We start from the raw sequence: 22948 nt of genomic DNA on the forward strand, positions 1-22948 counted from the left end.
GACAGAGTGGGTATGTGTGTGCCCGTGTGCCGTGTGAGTGGGTGAGAGACGGGCCTCCGCCCTGGGAGCCTGAGATCAGGACCTGGGCTGAAATCAGGAGTCGGATACTTAAGGGACCGAGCCACCCAGGTGCCCCGGGCCTTCTAATCTTGGCTTGGTGGACCTCCTCCTGAAGAAGGCGGCGCTAAATTGCATATTGACCCAAAATGAGAGATGGAAAGAAACTGGAAGGTTACGGGTGTACGTAGGAGACCGTGAAGTCTGTAGACAGAAGGTACTTGAAACAGCGCCGAGCACCTACTAAGCACTCAGACGTCCGTGCTGCAGTTACGACGTTTATACTATCGCCTACACACCAGTAAATGGATCACAAGTTAAAATCGCTCCTTGATTTTTAAGGTTCCAAGATCCCTCAGTCCTAGCCAGATCAGCCTTGAGAAAAAGAGATCAATTTAAAATACGTGAGGGTCATTTTACCAAGTATTCCGCTTCCCACAGATACTCAGGGTAAGTAACAGACTCCACGCCGGTCCGCCTCGTGACGCTAGACACGAGGGTCCCTCGCACGTGGCGGGCATCTCCTGCATGTCCTCGGGCCTGAAGCAGCCCCGGAGCCGCCTGCCGGGGGCACCTGCGGGTGCCGCCCCTTCCACGCAGCCCCCGGGGGAGCGCTGCCCGCGGCCCTCGGTGTCCCTTCAGAAACACCCGTGGCGGAAGGAGGGGCGGTCAGGTCGAGAGTTCCCTGAACCACCCGATGAACCGACCGACCCCTTCTTCCTGCTGGGGAGCGCGCAGGTGCGGGCGCGGGGGTCGGCCTCCCCGGGCCCGGGGAGCAGGTGCGGCCCCCCCAGGCGATGCGGCCTCGCGCCCGCCCCGAGCCCACGCGGCCCCGGCGCCTGTAACATGCACCTGCCTCCGGGGCGCAGCATCCTCGCGGGTGGGCGGGGTAGGGGATGGGAAAGGCCTTCTGGTCCCGGGGACGGCCCGGCGGGGACCCACGCCCCAGCTCTGGCCGGAGATTTCTTTTAACCTGTTGCCAGAAAGCCGGCCAGCTCCATTCCCTTACCTTAAGCTACTTCACAGCTCTATTTTGGGAATGAAGCTACTCTTTTTGTCCTTTTTTTTTTCCTTCCAGTTTCACCGGCTTTATCAGCTTGGCTCCTCTGCTGCACACTGGTGATCGTGATCACACACTTCCTGGGCTAGGCTCGGGGCCACAGCCCAGTGCTGGACACACTGGTCTTAAAGATTCTGGGGAGTCCGTTCCAGGGCAACATTCATTGGTTTAAAAATAATTAAGCTATTTACAGCTAAATCCAAACTTGCCTGTGTCTAAAGTGCCCACAAGTCCACCGCCTCCCGGCCTGTCTTCCACCGTCCACTTACCCCGAGGCTCTCCGGGGCGGAGGTTCCGAGCCCAGATGAGGAGGGGCAAGCCTTGGAAGAGCTTCAGGACATGCAGGCCCAAGGGGCTAAACTCAGTTATGTGCACTCTAATGACCACACTCCCCGACTGTCATTTCGGTCATTCTACCTCTATTACTTCCCAAAAGGAAAGTCTTCTCAAGAATTCAAAGTGTTACCTTAACATACCAATCTCGTGCTCAAAATCACTTTTTTTTTTTTTTTTTACTACTTACTGTCACATGTAATTTTTAAAAGTATCCGTCTTGCTGACCGAACTCCGTACTTTACACTGAGGGAAAAATTCGACCCAATTCTAATACACATTTACACCCTCTTTAGCAAACAACAGGGCCCATGGGCTGTGACGACCTCTCACAAAAGGCAAGACGAAAAGGAAGATGTGATTTTTCTTAATTTTTTTTTCTTTTAGGACGATGTTATTTTAAAATAAGCACAAAATAACCCGTGGTTACGTCAGTGCTAGGTGTTTTATTTTAAATGTGCTTTTCTGTTCCATATTCCTTTCTTCGTGGGAACCATTTTAATCTCTATATAAGTTCTAGGTTCTTTTTTTTTTTTTCTTCTTCTTCTTTTTTGAGAGAGTGAGCAATAGAGAGTGAAAGCACAGGGGGAGGAGCAGAACAAGGGGGAGAAAGAGAATCTTCGGCAGGTTCCATGGCCAGCACGGAGCCCCCGCCCCCCTTGCAGGACTCCAGCTCACAACCTTGAGGTCGTGACCTGAACCAAATCAAGAGGCAGATGCTTAACCGAATGCACCACCAGGCCCCCCTTAAAGCTAATTATTTAAAACACATCTATTACTCTTCCTTTTTATATATTTTGCTCGTATATTTCTTTTATTCATTCTCATGACTCTCTCCGCTTGCTTTCTTCTGCCGTCATGCAGACGAGCAAATATGTGTTCTGTGCATAGTGAAGGTCAAAGTTCAGCATCCTTGCCCAGCCTCATTCAAGTAGTTTCAATCTCTTTTTGTAGAGAATGTAGGTTAAAAGCCAGGAATAAATGTATTCCTTACAAATTGGTATATCCTTCACTTATAGTAATAGGATTTGATCAACTTAATTACTTGATAAAAATGCAAGATGATTCCTAATTCCTCAGTATTCTAAAAACTGCAGTGGAAGAGCCTCAGAACACCTTTTGCCTCATCCCGACCTCTGACTCCTCTACTCTCTGCCCTTTCTCATCACTTCTTGGCCGAAAGAACTTTCCCTGTTATGTGCTTCCTGCAGAAGTGACCCCACAGCCATCGACGACTCTTCCCTTTGGCTCCTGTGAGATTACCCTGCCCTACCCGGAAGCCGCGTGGCCCCTTCTACTCTACTCAACAGGCAGGGCGTTCTCTCCACGAGCTCTCCACCAGTCACCAGTTAATAGCAGCAGGTCTTAGGGAGAACACGATGGGCATGATGGACAGAGTTTGAGGAGATGAGGACGGACAGCTGCAAGGGAAGCTCCGGGGCCAGACTACAAGCTTCTTGACATCCGCTCAGAGAACTGTACTGTTTGTCCTGCAGCCACCTGCGTGTAACGGCAGGGAAATGACAAGAGCAGCTCTGCATTGCACAAGGAACCCAGTGGGAGCTGCAGACCCTAGTGAGGGAGGGACCAGAGGAGATCAGAAGGGTTAGGGATGAGGTCTCCATAGTCCCTTGAGCAAGAAATGACGGGTGGAGGGGGAGGTGGAAATGGGAGACAGGGACCAGATTCAGCAGAACTGAGGGCTGACTGGGCACGGAGAACTAGTCACACTGAGGAATGTGCGGCAATGCTCAGGTGCCCTCCTGGGGCTGCTGCATTTAAGGTCTTAGAGATGGGCGGCGCCTGGGGGCTCAGTCCCTTATGCGTCTGCGTCCGGCTCAGGTTATGATCCTAGGGTCCTGGGATGGACCTCCTTGCTCAGCGGGGAACCTGATTCCTCCCCTCCCCAGACCCCTCCCCCTTGCTTGTATGCTCGCTCTCTAAATAAGTAAATAAGACCTTAAAAAAAGGATCTTAGCAGATGAATCTGCATTTGCATCTTACTTTTATTATTAAAAAGAGAAAAAAGGTATTTGATAATTATAAATTACTGAGCTGAATAGAGAATAAAATTCTGTTCCCACTAAAGGTGGATATACCACTTCCTACACAAGAGGATAGTTACAATGGGGATTTTTTTTTTTTTTTTTTTTGGCTCAGTCTGTCCAAAACCTTCATTTTTTAAAACTCTGAACCACTCTATCTTTATGCCCTATCGTCACCTTCTCCACCATCAACTTTTGCACTCTCTCATCTTACCTCCTTCTACATTCACTCTAAGAGCTTCTTCTACTTGTGGACACCCGAAGAGGACACATGACGGGCATTCCCTTTGCCTTTGCCTGCGCGATTTCCTCTAACAGGAGATTCACCCACACGTCAGCCAATACTTATTAGCTATCAGTGTACAAGGCAAACTAGAAGAATAAGGTACAGTACTAGCCTACAAGGAGCTCACCCTGTGTGCGTGGGCCTCGGCCAAAGCTCAAATATTCCCTGCACCGCCTTGACCTATAGTCAGGTGGACACATAAGCAGTCTACTGATGCTCATTAGAAGGACAAATCATATCTGGAGGGATGAGAGAAGCCTGCATGTGAGGGGTTCTTAGAGAATTTTAACAGATCCAAAATGGCAGAAACCATGTCTGTTTTGATCAGTACTGGACTAACATTTTGCATGGCACCTGCCATGTTGGTAGGCACAATGCGTGTGGGGTATGCTTGTTTATCATTAGATGACAGCTGCAGCATGAACAGAGACTGGACAGTAGAAAAACAGAGGACATGTAAAGAAGAAACAGCATATTCTATTGGAGTGGAGAAATCTATTTTAAAAGGGTCCGATTCTGAAGATGTCCGTGAAAAGATACATTACAAAAAAAACAAAAAAAGATACATTACATCACTAATGATCAGGGGCCTGCAAAGCAAAACCACAACGAGATATCACGTCACACCAGTCAGAATGGATATCATCGGAAAGGCAAGAGATGACACGTTCTGGCAAGAGCGTCGAGCAAAGGGAACCCTTGAGCAGGGATGGTGGGAATATAAGTCGGTGCATTTCCATGCTATGGAAAAGAGTATGGAGGTTCCTCAAAAAATTCAAAATACCACATTGTCCAGCAATCTCACTTCTGGGTATACATCCAGAGGAAACAAAATCAGGATCTCAAAGGGTAATATGCACCCGCACGTTCACGGCATCATTATTCACGATACTCAAGATATGGAAGGAACCTAAGTGTCAACAGATAAATGGATAAAGAAAATGTGGTCTATACATAGAACGGGATATTTTTTACTCGAGGAGAAAGAGGAATATCTTGCCATCTTCAACAACGCGGTGGACCTTGAGGGCATTAAGAGTTAAGTCAGACAGAGAAAGAAATACACTGCATGACGTCAGGTCTATGTGGAATCTAAAAAAAGCCAAACCTATGCAAACAGAACAGGGGCTTGGGGCCAGGGCGAGGGGAAGGGGGAGGTATCAAAGGATACAACATTCCAGTTACATAAGATGAGTAAGTTCTGGGGAGCTCTGCATGGTGACCACAGTTAGCAGTCTTGTATTACATACTTGAAGGTCACTAAGAAATCAGACCTTCAATGTTCTCACCACAAAAAGAAAATTGTAATTGTGTGAGGTAGGAGGGGTACAAGCTAATGGTGTAGTAATTACTCTAATATGGACGTGTATCAAATCAACATGCTGTACACCTTTAGCTCACACGATGGCATGTCTCGATAGTATCTCAATTAAAAAAATATAATAAAGGGTCAGATAAGCCAATGAGGTGGATCAGTGTCCTTGAATGGAAGGCCTTGAATGGCCCCAATGAACCGCTTAGTTCAGTGAGCGATAGAAGCGTGTGCAGGGCAGGAATCACAGACAGCTTTTACCTAAGGGTCCGACTGCCCGTGAAGGATGTTTGAGGAGGAGAAGCAGTAGGCCGAGTAGCCATGCACGGGAACGTAGAAGAGATACAGGCAGAGGAGACATAAGTAAGATGGTACCAGCGGGAAGGAAGAAAGAGGCATGCCTGGGACCCGTCTGGCAGGACTGACCGTGGACCAGGAGGGACAAAGGTGGGGGTGTCCATGAATGGGGAGATCTGGGAGTTCTACATGGTCCTCATTTGGCTTTAAAAACTGAAATAAGTGCCAACATCGAAGGAAGAAAATCCGACATCTTCACATAAAAAGGGATTTCTAACTTCTTAAAAGTCACAAAACCACATGACACTGGATCTACGTGCCATCAGCAACCAGCTGCTGCAGCTCAGAGCTGCTGCCCTCCTGCACATGGAGACAAGGCTCCCGCCGCCCCCCGCCCCCCGCCCACTGCCTTTCCCCTTCGGTGAAGTCGCTTGGCCCCTGTGGACATTCAGGTTGTCGAGTCTGCTGACAAGCCCGAGTTTCAAGTGGGAGAGGCTGAGGAGGAGGAGGAGGAATGCTTCAGACGCTCCCCCAGGTTTAGCAGGGCTGTGTTGTCTCCATCCTTTACGACCTCATTCACTGCTAATTTTCTTAGCTCCCTATGCTCAGAGCAGAGAGAAGAATTCAATCTGTAGCTGCTATCTGCTGCGACAGGGTGAGAACAAAATATGTCGGCTTCTTACTTTGAGGTAAAACAATACTGAACGTTGGGGAAAAAAATGTACTGGGCTTTTGTTGGAAGACCAAGGCGTGGGGGGCGGATAGAAATTCCGGCACAGGTGAGTTCCTGCGGAGTAGTGGCTGGCAGTGATGAAGGACAGGCTCAGCAGCAGTCTGAGTCCTGCTTGGCTGTGTCCTTGCAGAGGGTTCTTTGGTCAGGGTACTCTAACCTCCTGGTTCAGATTTTTTCATGTTTATAAATCAGGGTGTTTAGAACGGGGCCTAACAGAGTCAGAGCTTAATAAATGTTAGTGATTATTAGTAACAGCAGCAGGAAAAACAGCCTTCTGCAGCTTTCACTACTTTCTGAACAAAGACTAACTCAAGCACCATCATCCTATGCTGATTCTGGTGGGATTTTCCTGTCCTTAAAATGCGGGTCTAGGTCTCTGGAACCCTCAGTCCCTCCCCAAGCCTGCCTCTTAACTCTATTTCTTGATTTACTAGCTGCTGGCACTTCCTCCTTCCCAACGCTGACCTAGCCAAGAGGTTATCTCCCTCCATCAGTGGCTCCAAAGATGAGAAAAACCTAAAAGATTTAAATGTGCATTTCAGCTCATCTATCACTGATCTTGCAACTGCACCCCCTCCCCAGGGGTCCCTGCAGCTTTGAGCTCTTGGAGACTGGAGTCCAGTCCATGTGAGTTTTGTGTCAGAGCTGCTAGTCCTGCTGTGCTATGCAGGGTATGCTAATTCCACCTGGGGTGAAACTTGGTGGACTCTGGAGCCTAACTAAGAAAATGCATGAAAAAGTCATATTAATAAGCGTATTTAATCCTGGTTCTGCCCCCCTGTAGCTGTGGCGAGATACCGAACCCCTCTGTGCCACTTTCCTCATGTTTGAGACAGAAATGACACCTACATGCACTGGGCTGCTGTGGAGATTAAATGAGTTAATGAATGCACGCAGTGTGTTTAGCAAAGCGCCAGGCACCGACCTGCCAATGGTTAGCTGGAGAAAGTTTAATTCAGGTGCTTCAATGAGGGGTGCTTTGATGGTAGAAAATCTATGAATAATATCATTTACTAAAAACCTATCTACTTCTTATTATCACCATGCAATCCTGAACAGCGTCATTGATAGAATACTTAGTCCTGCAAGGGTGGGTGGCTCCCAACACCCCCTCCTCCCTTAGTATACCTCTGGTGCCAGTTAAATAGTATGTTCACAACAGATGATGATTTGTACACAAAAGATGGGGGACAAAAAGAAGAGAATGTAGGATGAGCAACAAATGCAATGACAGATACATGAAAATAAGTTTTTTGTGTGTTCATCTGGATTCCCCATTTTCATCCCAACACTGTTGAATAATTGAAGTCACCCTAAATCTACCCCGCCCCCCCGCCAAGAGAGAAAGTTTATTTCCTTTCAACAGTATCATTGAAGATCATGCCCTTTTAGTTACGACAATTCAGTTTGCTGGAATGGTCTTACCACTACTGATGAACAGGTCTACGAGCTGTTCCTTGGAGAAACCAGCATCCACTTCGGCTCTCACTATTTCACAGGTGAATCCCGCAGCCATTTGTCTGTGCTGTGATAAGGAATCAGTGATTAGTTCTCTACATGCTTTCAAATTCTCAGAGAAAAGGAGAGGATGCGCAAGCAACGGGTACCTTCATGCAGAGTGCAAGCTGATGTGCTATGTAGTCTTGCAAGCTTCCCTCTGGGCCATGGAAAATGACATTATGGTATTGCTCGACCTATTAATAAACCAAGAGGAAATCTTAGGTGAAAATGTGAAGGAGAGGGAAAAAAAAAAAGCAGTACCCAAGCAGGAAATTTCCTTTCTGATTGTCCTTTGAAAACATTAAAAATAATAATTTCAGGATTCATTTTGTTCATTGGGCACTTGAAGTCTTTCAATTTAATGTGAAATACTGGCAAATATAGTATTTATATATTTATATAGTATTTTATGCAGTATTTACTTATAGGAAGAGCTGACACTGTATTAAGCAGCATACTCTTTCTTCCCTGTATCTTCCATAGTGAGGTTCGGCACGCAGGCTGGGAACATGGTTCTTAAGTGTATTTTGTCCCTTGCAAATATTTTTATTACCTCTTGTAGATGCTCTGTAGTTTGAATTTTCCCAATGTTTATTTTGCTTTTGAGTGATATTTAAAATAGCAATGAATTTCATTAAGGAAATTCTGGAAAATACAAGGAAAAATAAAGTAGAATACAAACCACGGATAGTGTCAGCACCGAGAAGCAACCACTGTAAATATTTCTATGCTTCCCTTCCCAGCCTCAGCAATCAGACGATAAAAATAAATAAAAGGTATTCAAATCAGCAAGCAAGAAGTCAAAATTTCACTCTTCACAGATGACATGATACTCTATATAGAAAACCTGAAAGACTCCACCAAAAAATTGCTAGAACATGCACTTGGCCAAGTCGCAGGATATAAAATCAACATACAAAAATCTTCGGCATTTCTCTATGCCAATAACAAAGCAGCAGAAAGAAAAATCCAGGAATCAATCCCATTTCAATTGCCCCCTAAACCGTGAGATACCTAAGAATAAACCTAACCAGAAAGGTAAAAGATCTGTACTCTGAAAACCAGAAAATACTTTTGAAAGAAATTGAAGATGACCCAAAGAAATGGAAAACATTCCATGCTCATGGATTGGAAGAACAAATATTGTTAAAATGTCTATACTACCCAAAGGAATCTACATATTCGATGCGATCTTTATCAAAGAACACCAATACTTATCACAGAGCCAGAACAAACAATTCTAAAATCTGTATGGAACCCGAAAAGACCCTGAATAGCCAAAATAATGTTGAAAAAGAAAACCAATGCTGGGGGCATCATAATGCCGGATTTCAAGCTCTATTACAGAGCTGTGAACATCAAGCTGTGGTCACGGTACTGGCACAAAAACAGACACACGGATCAATGGAACAGAACAGAGAACCCAGAAATGGACCCACAACTACATGGTCGACTAATCTTTGACAAAGCAGGAAAGAATAGCCAATAGAAAATAGACAGTTTCTTTAATAAATGGTGCTGGAAAAACTGCATGGCCACACGCAGAAGAATGAAACTAGTCTACCTTCTTACACCAGACACAAAAATAGATTCAAATGGATAAAAGACCGAAATGTGAGGCAAGACAGCATCAAAATCCTTGAGAAGAACACAGGCAGCAACCTCTCTGACCCGGCCCGTAGCATCTTCTTACTAGACATGTTGCTGGAAGCAAGGGAAACAAAAGCAAAAATGAACTACTGGGACTTCTTTAGGATAATAAGCTTCTGCACAGCAAAGGACACAATCAATAAAACTAAAAGGCGACCTACGGAATGGGAGGAGACATTTGCAAATTGCATATGGGACAAAGGGCTAGTATCCAAAATCTATAAACAATCTATCAAAATCATCACCCCCGAAATAAATAATCCAGTTAAGAAGTGGGCAGAGGAACAGACCTTTCTCCAAAGAAGACATCCACATGGCTAACAGACACATGAAAAAATGCCCAACATCACTCATCATCAGGGAAATACAAATCAAAACCATGATGAGATACCACCTCACACCTATCAGAATGGTTAGAATGAACAACTCAGGAAACAAAAGATGTTGGAGAGGATGTGGAGAAGGGGAGCCCTCGTGCACTGCTGGTGGGAACGCAAACTGGGGCAGCCACTCTGGAAAACGGGACGGAGGTTCCTCAAAGAGTTAAAAACAAAACTGCCCTGTGACCCAGCAATTGCACTACTGGGTGTTTGACCAAAGGATACAAAAATACTGATTGGAAGGGGCACATTCACCTCGATGTTTATAGCAGCATTATCTAGAATTGTCAAATTATGGAAAGAGCCCAAATGTCCATCAATGGATGAATAGATAAGAATATGTGGGAGATTTATACATACACACATACACACACACGCGTGCGTATAAGTACATACATATACTTACTTTCCATAAGTGGGATTTCAAGTGTTAATTATTGTGCAGACCCCAGCACGTGGAGAAGGGGAAACTAGGTCCAACCCCATACGTACAGCAGCTTACACACACACACACACACACACACACACACTGGAATATTACCCAGCCATTAAAAAGAATGAAATCTTGCCATTTGCAACAACATGGATGGAGCTAGAGGGTTCCATTTCGCTTATGCTAAACAAAATAAGTTACAAGAAAAGACAAATACCATATGATTTCACTCCTATGTGGAACTGAAGAAACAAAACAGATGAACGTAGGGGAAGGGAAAGAAAAATAAGATAGAAACAGAGAGGGAGGCAAACCATAAGAGACTCGTAACTATAGGGAACAAACTGGGGGTTGCCGGAGGGGAGGGGGGCGGGGGGGATGGGTGAAATGGGCAAGGGGCATTAAGGAGAGTAGTATTAGGATGAGCACTGGGTGTTATAGGTAAGTGATGAATCACTAAATTCTACTCCTGAAACCAACACTATCCTATATGTTAACTATCTAGAATTTAAATAAAATCTTGGGAGGAAAAAAAAAAATCTTGGGAGGAAAAAAAAAAAATTTTTATGCTTCTTTTAGCTTTTTCCTTTGTATAGCTGATATGTGTATGTGTATGTATATTTGTGTATTTTTAAAGAGGGATATAGGAGTGTAATCTTTTTACAGCTGTTGCATATCAGAGAATTATCTTTGGCTTCTTTCATGAAAGATGTCTTCATGACTGAGATTACTGGATCAACTCCCTATATTGTTCCACTCTGGGATTCAGTATTTCAAAGAAATCTGTGTAGAGAGTGATCACTTTTACACCGTAGAAAAGAAAATCTGCCTGGATGCTTATAGGAATTTTTTTAAGCTTTTTTTCCCTCACATGTGGGGAGGCCTTGCCTGAGAACATATAGAGATACAGGATGCCCTGGAACAGAAAGCCAGTGGCCATCTACAGGGGGCAAAGGGTGATGTCTGGAGTGAGATGTGGAGGGGAGTCACTGTCTGCCAGGGCTGAGCTCCCACTCCCAGCCTACATGCCTGGGAGCAGCTTTCTTCCTGGAAAGATCTTACACGAAAGATCTGCAGGGTGAAGTAACAACCTAACCAGTAGAGGTGATACCGCTCGTGTGTCCAGACAAGCACACAAGCACAAAAGAGCAATATAGATGTCAAACGTGAACAGACCCTTTCACATTGCTCTAAGCCTCTTTCCTGTACTGATGGGCCTCTCTGAGGTCCCAGGGGAAGGCCACATCCTTGAGGGTGGCTGGGGTAGATTTGGTGAAGAACATGCCACTGGCCCATCATTACAGGAAAGGAGGCTTCGAGCAACTCCTGGAACATGGAGGAAAACCAGGCTTGACTGCTGGGTTTCAGACCATGAGCTAAAAAGGCAAGTGGTTCTTTGAGGGGACCACAAATGTGGGACTTGGGACCGAATCTTAGGCTCTGAAAGACATCATGCCTGTAGCCACCAGAGATCTTCCCTGAATACAAGCGTTATTTCACTATGCTAAGGCTAGGGCAGCATCAAGGAGAATGATGTACCGGAAAGAAAGAGGACAGTGGCTACAGCTGCCCAAGGAACATCAGTGACCTGAAGCCACGGGACGGGCCCCACAGTAGCTGGCCTGGGCTGTCTTCTATGGTTTTGGGGATGAGACAAAAAATGGCAGTAGTGCCAGCTAGGACCAAGACTGGCACAGGGATTACCCCAGACATGAGAAAGGGAATATCCTAGAAGGTTCAGACAAGGTTCTGTTTCCAGGCAGCGAGGGTATGGATGATTCTTAAGGAATTATCATTAAAGAATAATCTGTTCTCATTGGTACCTAAGAGATGGGGAGGCTGAGGGGATGGACACATTGTACTTATATTTTAAAAAGTCACCCTGTTGTCTGGTTGTGGCCTCTTTCTCCCAATCTCAAACATAACATGCTCAATTCTTTCAATCCACAGTCACACACCCTCCCCCCCTTTTTTTGGCTTAGAAAATTTTTCTTCTGTTTTTGGTAATTTCTCTTCTAATTCTCTTTATGTTGAAGGAAGACCAATAATGCTGAAGTTCCCTCTCTGTCCTCGGAGAGTGTATCCGTCCCCTCACCACCACCACCATCATCATAACTCTCTGGTCCTCTGCTTCTGCTTTGGGGAAAGCTCCTTCCGTGGGTCTTTCCCAGCACTGACGCTCTTTACCGTCGTCTCAGGCACACGTTTCACGACGTCACTGCGTGTTTAGTTCTTAGACTGCCTTACCCAGCCACCTCCCTGGCAACACTTTTGCTTTCATCTTAGCCTGCTCTCTTCCATGGCTTTCTTGCCTTGCTTCTGCGGTTGATCTGGCATTGTCTAGGGAAAGAATATGATTTTCCACATTCTTCTCCATTTTATCCCTGCCTTTATAAGGAGGAGATCTTTTAGAAGATCTTTTATAAGATAATGTGTCTTATAACACATCCTGTGTTTTCCGAATGACGGCTCCATTCTGTTCTGCGGTGTTCCTCCGTGGGTAGGAGGTTGTTACCGGTGTTCACATTCTGTGAAACCTTTACTGCAGGAAGAACCTGCAGTAAAGCAGGATGGATGGGCCGTCGTTGGCTTCACTCACTTCCCACTAATTTTTCAGCTGGTTCTGGCCTTGGGTCATCAGCTGGACGGTGGGCGGCTGTCTACACCTGCCGGTCACACCCCAGGACAGGGCCCTGGGTGCCGCGGGCCGAACCTGGGCTGTCCACTGTGGGGGACGATGCCCGAGGTAGACTGCAGCCCTGGGAAGTGGGGTGCTCCAGCACCCATCCTGCTCAAGATGCTTAAATACACTCCCCAGATGAGCACCCTTGCCAACACCCACCCACCAACTTCCTGCTCAGGTATTTCTAGCTTTAATCTCTGCATGAATGTAGATGGAGGAGAATGTCATCCTGCCGCCCAAAGCACAGACTATGCAGTAAGGACACACATCCGATTTTCTAACTGGTATCAACCTTGCTTTTCTGAATCATTTGTAAGATGGTAATAGAAAAATAATAAAAGTGTTTTCCTGCCTCATTTCAGGTAGGCCTCAAATAAGTGGGTTTAAATACTCTCTTGCTCCTGAAGGGGACTGGAGAAAAAAATGATTTTTTTTTTTTCCAGATTCTTGCCAAAAGGAGACCGCAGTTCTATTCTCCTCTGCTATTGTGAAGTTTTGTCACTTTTCAAAAGCACTTTAGTGGGAAATTGTGTTGGGTATTGCAAGCCAAGTGCAATTTTAAACCAGAAATCTTCCACTCTCCAAATTAATCCCAAACTGCCATGACTTATTGGGTAGAAATTCTCTCACAAGGAATGGATTGTTTCATACCAGTGAAACAGGATACAGATTTTCAAGATTTACTGAATATGCTACCCCTGAGATTTTCAACCAGGATTGCTATTTAATCTTGTCTCACTTCTGAAAACAAGAGTGCTCTATTCATTACAGCCATCCTGTCAAACTGCCTTCACTGTCTTAAGATTGATTTTGAAATCCCGTAACAGGCAAGAGACCCGATTTCATAGATAAGCTGTCTTCAATTTCAACACCTCATTTGTTCTCAGATTGTAGATTCTTACAAAACACAGACAGGAAACATTCTATTTAAAATTGCATTGAAAAGGCCATTCACTAGCAGTAAGCATTTGGTCTTCACATAGTCTAATACCCTTCCTGTAATAGGGTAAAATAGAAATCAGGAAATAAAGGGAAAAAACAGGCGTACAGACAGACTCCCAGGCCCTGCATACATTCTAACGCATGCGTTCCACTAGGTTTTTCCTCATTTCGGATATTATCAATTTTTTGTTGATGGTATTTTGTTCTAACTCATCAAAGGATGTAGTTGTGCTGGTTACCATTTAAGATCTAAACCACCGCACCAAAATAATTACCAAGAGCCTGTGGCTCTACTGAGACTGATGCAAACATGCGAAGCTACGCAAAGAAAACACATTTAGCTGCTCTAGCTAAAAATTACACTTCTCCAAACAGCAAGATCTGAGGTATTATAAATACACAGGCTTCATGCTTCCAGCAGAGGGCTCTAAAGATAGATAGGAAGACAGGCAGACAGACGAGATTTTGGGGAGACGGAAGGTAAATATTTTAATTGTTTTGAAGGGAGGCCTGCTGTTTGAGGAAATCAGACTCAACTTCCCAAAGGTGAATTAGAGTCACCACCACGACTCCTAAGTGTGTGTTTGCAGTGGCGTATTTTAGCTTATTAGTAAAGGGACACTGGCCTTTTTATCACAATCAGTACCAAGCCCTTTTATTCTTGGGTCTCCACAGCGTATTCAGGAAGCTCTTATCACATCTCAATTAGCGCTTTGTGACGCAAATGATTCTGGCTTAAAGGGAAACAGTGAGCTCAACAAAGGCCCATCCATCCCTTGATTGTTTTCCCCTCCACAGCGTTTCTCTGTGGGATGGAGTGTCCCAGAGGAGGTGCCCTCTCCTCTATGGTCAAGGGGGCACCTGTGATGTGTTTTCAGATGGCGGCACTATTTTAAAGCACTTGTAGAGTCCGAGGGAAACTTTCTACTGTCGAGAGACGGTTTTAGGCCTGGTTGTGAAAAGATGAAGTCAGGAAAGAATAGAAAATAAAAGGTTTTACTGAGCCAATAAAGCTGAGATGGCTTTAGCTTAAAGTGTCATGGCTTTAGAGTCAGGACTTAGATTCTTACCTCTTCTGACACTGATTTTAACGAATTTATATATGACTTTAGAGCCACAAACAACATGGTTACTGTTACTGTATTCATATACAATCCTCCCAAACAATACTGGCACATCCAGCATCTGGCCTACAGAAAGAAAAGCTGGAGTCCTTCAGGGTAGAGAGGGAGGGTTGTAGCCACATGCTGAGGTCCCTCGTTCTAGAACAGGCATACAAGAATAATGGGAATTCAAGAGAAATTACGATTTACGGAGAGAGACACACCATAGGTTTTTAAAAATTAGCTTCCTGAAACTTTAGGAGCCGAGATCGAACTTGGTTACTAACTACAAATAAAGATAGGCCCTCATTTAGTAACACACAGACATAATAGTTTGGGTATTGTAGTTATTAAAAAAAAAAATCCAAAAACCCCACAAAAACCCAAACAGCCCTAAGATGTACCTTTGGATCGAACTGCTCCCTTATCACCCAGCCTCTCGCACTCATAAACTCTTCCTGGGGCAGACCTCCTCTGGCCGGATGCTTGCCTTGCTGCTCAGGATCTTCTGCAGTTGTCGTAGGGGCCAAAAGATTCCCTGGGGTCGGGGCCACCCTTCCTCACACCAGGAAACTGGCTTCTTCCTTCTGCTAAGACCTTACCCACATTTACTCCTCCATGCCCTGAACTGGCCTGCCACCTGCTAACAGAGCTGATGGAGATTTGTAGCCTTAGATACCTAACCATCATCACTTACAACATGATCTTTGCGGGAACATCGCAGATTTGTTCTGAGAATCTATCAAGGTAGAAATTCCTAGTTGTGATTCTGGACGGTTAGCATGGCATGTATTGGGGTGGATGGCTAACAGGCCGTGGAATCTTAGCAGTTATGTCCCGGGGGATTCAGAGGCCTACGTTTTAAAGTTGTGCTTGGATTATGATGATCTATTCAAATATTTTTCTAATATAATAATTATTCATAGTCACTGAAGTATTAAAAAAAAAAGGTTGCAAATAAGCCAATAAACAGTGCAACTGGCTAGGAAAAGTCTGAGTTAATGCGCAAAGTTCAACTATTATAATAAGTTATCAGCGATTCAAAACTCGAGTTAGAGAGGTTTCCTTATTAGGTGTCAGAATGGAGATTTAAGATCTGTATTATTGTAGTTATACAATGAAAGTCTTTTAAAAAAATAACACCATTTAAAAAAAATCTGATTTAAAAACCACACTCCATGTGGTTTTCTGCATAAAGGCTTTAATACGTGCATTTTAGGTAATACAATTACACACACAGTTAAAACTGTTTACTACAATTCCTTCTTAACCAGGAGGTTAATAACCAGGATAAACTATTATTACATGAATGAGGCTGGAAGACAGACGAGGTTCAACTCTTTAGGTTCAACCACTCATTTGTGGAGAACCTTGGACAAATTACTTTGAATCTTGGCTTACTGACCTGTAAAATGGGAGTAACGGCTATAAATACCTACCCCAATGCAGTGATTAAATGAAGCAATCTACGTATCTGACCACAGAGCTTGACGTGTCATCCTCAATGAAGCCAGATATTACTAGGTTTGCACCTGGTACACATTTTCAACAATTCAAAGAGCTCTCAATGGGCCTACGGCGAACACGGCACTGGGTGGACAGGTCACTCTCCAGCTCAAGCCCTACTGGTGGTGGCTTCTCACACTCGGAATAAAATTCAAAGTCCTTGCCCTGATCCCATGTGATCTAGCTTCTGGTCATGTCTCAGACCTCATTGCCGGGACAGACCCTTCTGTACCTGTGGTTCCAGGTGCTCCAAACACCCTTCACAAGGCTACCACCTTCATTCACTTCAGTTAGCTTTGTCCATAGGTCACCACAGAAAGGTCTCCACCCAAAAATTCTTTCTGCCACTGCCTCCACTAGATCTTTATCTCCTTACCTGCTTTATTCTCCTTTATACTTGTGCACTTTTCCATATACTTGTATACTTGACCGGTCACGTCATTACAGACGCATTTACTCATTTGCTTCTTATTTGTCTCGCCCCCACTAGAACGTAAGCTCCCTGAGGTCAGGGAATGCACCTTACGTACAGGTATATCCTCCATTTCCAAAACACTGTCTGCATTTAGAAGGCTCACAATAAACAGTCATCAAACAACTGAATTCAGCAGGATACCGAAATGTGTCAATGCATTGTTGGGGGGAGGGGGTTATCATCTCATATGGAAGATGAAACATTCACAACCATGATACTTGTATTATTGCCCAAGTCACTTTGAATCTTGAAGTGATTGCTAAAATGCATGATGAATTTTTGCTATCTTCATCCAGGGGTTAATTGTTGAATTTTAAAAAGCTGTTCGTTCGTGTACATTCACTGAGAATAGGACTGACGAATAGTTAGTCTCTGGTTTGTTGATCACTGGTAGTTAACCGTGCCTTATGCATGAAGAGGCACACATATAAATGCACTTGGAATATTCGGGGTATAATGTACTACTGGGATTGCATTTAGCAGACGTGCTCACTCAAGCCTAATGTGCAGGTGTAAGCTTCTGGATCACCGTTCCGTGCATTTTATCACCCGAGTGAAGGAGAAGCCCTGAGCCAGAACCTTGCCTGGTACAGAGAAGCTGGGACAAGGGGGATAAGACCAGCTCATTCTACAGGGAGCCTAGGCTCTCATTCCCGAAAACCAACTGGTCAGGCAGCTTCAAGAGTCACTAAGGCCCAGGTGGAAGGCAGCCCCCTCCCCCCACTTGTATGCAACCCTCAGGCTTACTCTGAAGAGGAATACATAACAAAGAAAACTAGTGAAAGTCTCCCACTGACAAGACATCATCTCTTCGAAATTGTAAAGCCTCTGCAGGTTCCCCTGCTACTGTAGCTACTCTTACGAAGGTCACCCCCGCAACTCTGAGTGTAGCAAGAACACCAATAGAATGATTTTGAACACGTCTTTTCATGGGGAACAAAGATATCCATTTAGAGTTAATAGAAACAATTTTTGTAAAGGGCCACAGGTAAACCCATTCATTTTTTTTTTATAAAGAAAATGCTTGCTCCCTTTCCAAATTAAGGCAGCGAGCAAAATGAATGTTTGCTTTCAAGTGTCATACCTTCAATATTAATTTTAGTTGGACAGATCTCGCAGAGAGCCCCCTGCATGTCGCAGGGACTGCACAGTCCTAGCTGAATCGCTCACTGGCCTCGCGGCCTTGGGTACATTATGACGTCACCTTGGCCTCTATTTCCTTATCTATAAGATGGATGATGCTATCTACCTCGTAGGGATGTTTTGAGAAATAAATTGAGACACGTAGGAGCATCGGGCACACTGTCTGGCATGTAGAAAGTACTGGACAAATGCAAAGCGTTACATTCACTCACTGTCTAGGATTTGCTACTTTCTCTCCATAATCATATGCTTCTTCCCTTAACAACAGAACTAGTTTTTGCTGGTGCGTGGTTGCCCAGCAAAAGATCACATGTCCCAGGCAGGCGTGAAGACGTCTCAATTCTGGTCAGTGGGTTGGGGGTAGGAACGGTGTGCAGCTCCCCAGAAAGGAAGGGCCTTCCCTCCAGGCTCTCCTCCCTCCGGGCAGAACCTGGTGACTTCCACCAAACCCACATAAGCAATTCTCCAGGTCACAGTGGCCCGCTGGGAGAGAAGGTGCTGACACCCTGCAGGAATCACCCTGCCCCACATCCCCTGGCCGGCTCTCTCGCCCGCTGGGATTCCTGTTTGAGAAACACAAACGTCTAGACTGTTGAAGCTCTAACTGTTTGGTTTCTGTTGAAGTGGCCAAATCAATACTTTAACTAATATTAGCCTGTTTAACTTAGTTTTAAAGTATAAAAGTTTAAAGGAAAGCATCTTGAGATTTATAGCCATTCTCCTCCATATTGACGATCAGCTCCTTGATGTCAAGTGCTGAGAAAGACCATCTCCTCCTGCTCCAATCGTAACACTCCACAGGTCACAGGTGAACACCCGGATGGCTGTGACAGCAATCCAGAATCCAGAACTAAGTGCCCAGCCGCCTTCCCGGGAAGGGGCTGCTGGGAAAGGTCACAGGGTGAGTGGGGCTCACACTCAAACACGAAAACGGGCCACCCAGTGTATTCCAGCATCAGAGACTCTTGGCAGCCACCACCTACCAGCCTGAGGTAGTTCTGTAGCATCTGAAGAGGGATCATTGACGCATAAGTCACACTACTGAGGCAGCCTTCTTGAGGACCTATGAGAAAGCAATACACAGAAGGAAATTGGTTCTTCCATATATATGTACTTTTTTTTTTGAGAGAGAGAGAGAGAGAGAGAGAGAGGGAGGAGAGGCAGAGAGAGAGAGAGAGAGAGAGAGAGAGAGAATCTCAAGTAGGTTCCAAGCCCGTGCAGCCCCTGACATGCTGCTCAACACCACAACCCTGAGATCATAACCAGAGTCAAAATCAAGAGCCAGACGTTCAACCAACAGAGCCGGCCTGGCACCCTGGTTCTTCTTTATTAAATACAAATGATCAAAATACAACAAAACCTGTCATAACAGATACAACAATGTCTGTTGACTTACATCTGCAGAGCGGACATCTGGCCAAGAGGTACCTTGGTGTCTTTACTGCTTTGCACTGGCTGGTCCACGGCCACTGCTCCTGGCCTCCCCGGGGCTCCCCAGCTGCCCTTCCTTCCCCCTGGAAGCCCATCCACCTCCTGTCTATCATAGCCAGGGCCTCCAGATCCTCGCTCAAGTACTGTAGCTAGTGTCTGCTCCAATCCCTGGAGTCACTGCTTTACTGTTCATAAGCAAGCGGTCTCAGAGGCAATCCCAGCCCTTTGGAAGTTCTGGCCTGGGGAGCATTACTGCGGCTCTGGGGGTTACCCTTTACGTCCTTTCCCAAACTCTATCCCCCTCACTCCCCTTCCAAGTTCTGCTACTCTCTCAATACAGTGCTCAAGCCTGCAGGAATTTCCTGGGATAGTCTCCTCCCCCTTTTTATGACTTCATTAAGTGGTTCAAAGAATAGAATATAACTTTCTTAGTTGAACTTTTCAAGACTCCATTCCCAGATGTGAGAAATACATGAGGAAATCCCTTTCAGGGCGAAGGGCTGAGAAACTGTGTATGCCTGTTCGCTCCTAAGAAGAGAGGCGATCAGAAGCTCAGCGGTGGTGGCCTAGGTAGCTCAGCTGGTTAAGCATCCAACTCCCGATTTCAGCTCGGGTCATGATCTCAGGGCTGTGAGACTGAGCTCCGCAGAAGGCTCCCCGGTCAACACCTGCTCCTCCTCCTTCTTCAGCTCCTCCTCCACCCCCACAAACAAACAAACAAATAAAAATCTTAAAAAGGAAAAAACACAGTCACAGCAATCAATAATCAGGATGGATACCACAGGTTCAGAAATACAGCTTTTGAGTTTTTTTCTCCTTAATCAAATGTTTGAAAAAAAACAAACAAACAATCATCTGATTACTTAGTAGAGGGAGTCGTACGCGCAGTGCTAGAGAACGCAGGACAGAGACGCAGATTTAAGAACGGACACTGCGAGCCAATCACGAAGCCAACGCTCTGTTACGATCACCTCAGTCTGGACCATCCTTACCTGATAAAAGCACAGTGACTTGCTCGGCTTTATTCTTCTTCATAAAGTCCCACGGGGACTGGGAAAAGCTCTGACCTGCTGACCATGGCACGTTTCCTAGTTTAAAAAAAAAAAGAAAGAAAGAAAGAAAGGAAGTAAGATGTCAAAGAAGCTTAAAAGTAATTTTTTTCTTTTAAGGGGCAACGTGCAATCTCCTACGTGCGAACCGTAAGGAATCCAGAGCTTAAACTGCCAAGGGCACGTGCAGAGTATGTGAAGAGTCATGTTAACTCCCCAACACACTGTCTATCGAAGGTCAGAAGGAAGGCCCTCCAACTACAGGCTTCTCCAGAGCAGCTTTTAAGGAGTAAGATAGAAATCTGGAGAGCAAAACCACTACTCAATATTTCTAGGGTTAAGTTTTTAGGAACAAAGCTGATAACTTTTTTTTTTTTTTAAGATTTTTATTTATTTGACAGGGAAGGGGAGAGAGAAGGAGAGAGGGCGTGAGAGAGCGAGAGCGCACACAAGTAGGGGGAGCGGCAGAGGGAGAGTGCAAAGCAGACTCCTCGCTGAGCAGGGAGCCCAATGCTGGCTGGATCCCAGGACCCTGCAATCATGACCTGAGCTGAGATGCTCAACCCACTGAGCCACCAGCAGGCCCCGGGCAATAACTTTACATGGTTCTTGCTGTGCCTGCTTTGCAAAGTCCAAGTACTTTAGATGAGGTAACAGGTCCTTTATGATCTGTTCCCTTTTCAACAAATTTTTAGATTCCAGAAAAAAAAAAAAAAAGCCCAGGTAACTTCAGGAGCTCAGAATAAAGCCAAGCCTTCTCAGAGTCTGGGCCCTCTGCTCACTCTTGCTCAGAAAGGGTCCCACTCCACAGGTGTCTACTCCAGGAAGGGATTCATAGTAGGCACTTGTCACATTCCTCCTCTTCCACAGATCTTAAATCCATAAATACTCTGACCACGCATGCCTGCCCTACCTATAACTCATCGGTTATCTGTTGGCTTGGGCCCCTTTAATCTAGATAGGTTATCGACGTAGTATAGTCACTTACATACATGTATTAGTAACTAACGTCATAGTTGCTCATTGTCAAGCAGCTACAGACAGACACTAAGCTAAGCCCTTTAACCACAAAACTCAGTGATGTCTGTGTCTGAAATGCTGCTATGGAGCCCCACACCTTGGTGATAAGCATGAACACTGGAAGCATCAGGCCTTAGCATGCGCGGCTCACACAGGTAGATCTCTCTGATGGTGGTAGATATCTACTTGCTTATGCCTGCTTCCAGATTAGCTGGGTGAGGGCTGGTGATGAAGGGCCATTTTCTTCGAAACAAGTCTGTGCTGACTGCATTTATTAGACCCCTCGGTCACAACCACACCTTGAGCAATAGTCCATTGTGTGGGCAGAATGTGTTTCTGAGAATAATTTATGACACTGTCTTAATGCAATGGTTTAACCACATAATAATTCCTCTTTAGTAACTGTAAGTATTTCAATGTTCTTGCCGAAGATTCATAAAATTAAGTTGTCAGGATTGATCTGCCTTAAAAACTAATAAAATATACGTTTTGTAAGTGACTTAGCATATATTAGTTAATAGAATAGAACACTTTCTGATAGAATAAGCTGACCTATTAAAAGCATGGTGAAACTCACCCTCTCTCCTCAACCTTGACTCTTCTTTTGCAACATAGTGCTGTTGACGGACTGGGATTTGAATCCTGTTTTACTTCTTAGCTCTGTGATCTCAGGCAAGTCATCTTGTAACTAGTTTAGTTATTTGTAAAATGAACCTGTTTTAAGGAGTCGTTGAAGTGCTGCGTATAAAGCTCCCAACACAGTTCTGAAATAACAGCAGCTTCCCTGGAGATGCTAGTTCTCCTGGTATAAGAGGAAACAAACTAACCAGGGACATTTAAAGAGCACCTAGCTATGCTTACAAGAAAGCAAATCTTATTTTTTTTCTTTTTAAGATTTTATTTGAGAGAGTGAGCACGTGCGAGAGAGAGGGAGTGAGCAAGTACACAGGGGGAGGAGCAGAAGGGGAGGGATAGGGAGCAGGAAAGAATCCCAAGCAGACTCCACGCTGAGCCGAGCACAGAGCCTGAGGTGTGGCTCGATCTCACCACCCTGAGATCATGAACTGACCCAAAACCAAGAGTCAGTCACTTAACTGACTGAGCCACCCAGATGCCCCAACACATCTTACAAGTTCTTCGGAGTCTGTTTCATGTGCCTATCAAACAGAAAGAACCACCCTGACTCATCCCACGTGGGAGCTCTGATTTTTATCTTCAATGAAGAGCACTTCTTCCAACTCTAGACTTCATTAGGATTCCTGTCCTGGAGAGAAGGTGTTAATGTACTACAAGCATCCCTGGCACAGCCCCAGTACAAGTCTGGAGCTATGTTCGGAACTTGTGCCTCAGTAAGCAGCTGCAACGTGGTTAGTTTCTTGCATTTATCAGAAGAGCAAGTGCAATCACAAAGCCTCATCAAGGGCTTTCTTGTTCTCTACCAAGTATTATCTGACACATAAAAGCATTTTTTTATACTAACAGGAAAAATTATGTAAGGGCTGCATTGTGA

The 22948-nt window shown here is 45.0% G+C and overlaps 1 protein-coding gene across 4 annotated transcripts in view; it reads right to left on the reverse strand.

Annotated features, from left to right (window-relative positions):
• The window catches only part of CTTNBP2 (cortactin binding protein 2), a 142752-nt gene that overhangs the window by 18512 nt on the left and 101292 nt on the right, over positions 1-22948 (reverse strand). For all 4 annotated transcript variants that reach the window (XM_072764893.1, XM_072764894.1, XM_026012144.2 and 1 more), the window contains 4 exons: positions 20362-20457; positions 18922-19001; positions 7731-7817; positions 7549-7648 (listed from right to left, as the gene is read on the reverse strand). In XM_072764893.1, coding sequence (XP_072620994.1) covers positions 7549-7648; positions 7731-7817; positions 18922-19001; positions 20362-20457 — 363 coding nt within the window. The remainder of the gene's footprint in view (positions 1-7548; positions 7649-7730; positions 7818-18921; positions 19002-20361; positions 20458-22948) is intronic.

The sequence above is a fragment of the Vulpes vulpes genome, chromosome 7 (genome assembly GCF_048418805.1).
Source record: "Vulpes vulpes isolate BD-2025 chromosome 7, VulVul3, whole genome shotgun sequence".
NCBI classification, from domain to species: Eukaryota; Metazoa; Chordata; class Mammalia; order Carnivora; family Canidae; genus Vulpes; species Vulpes vulpes.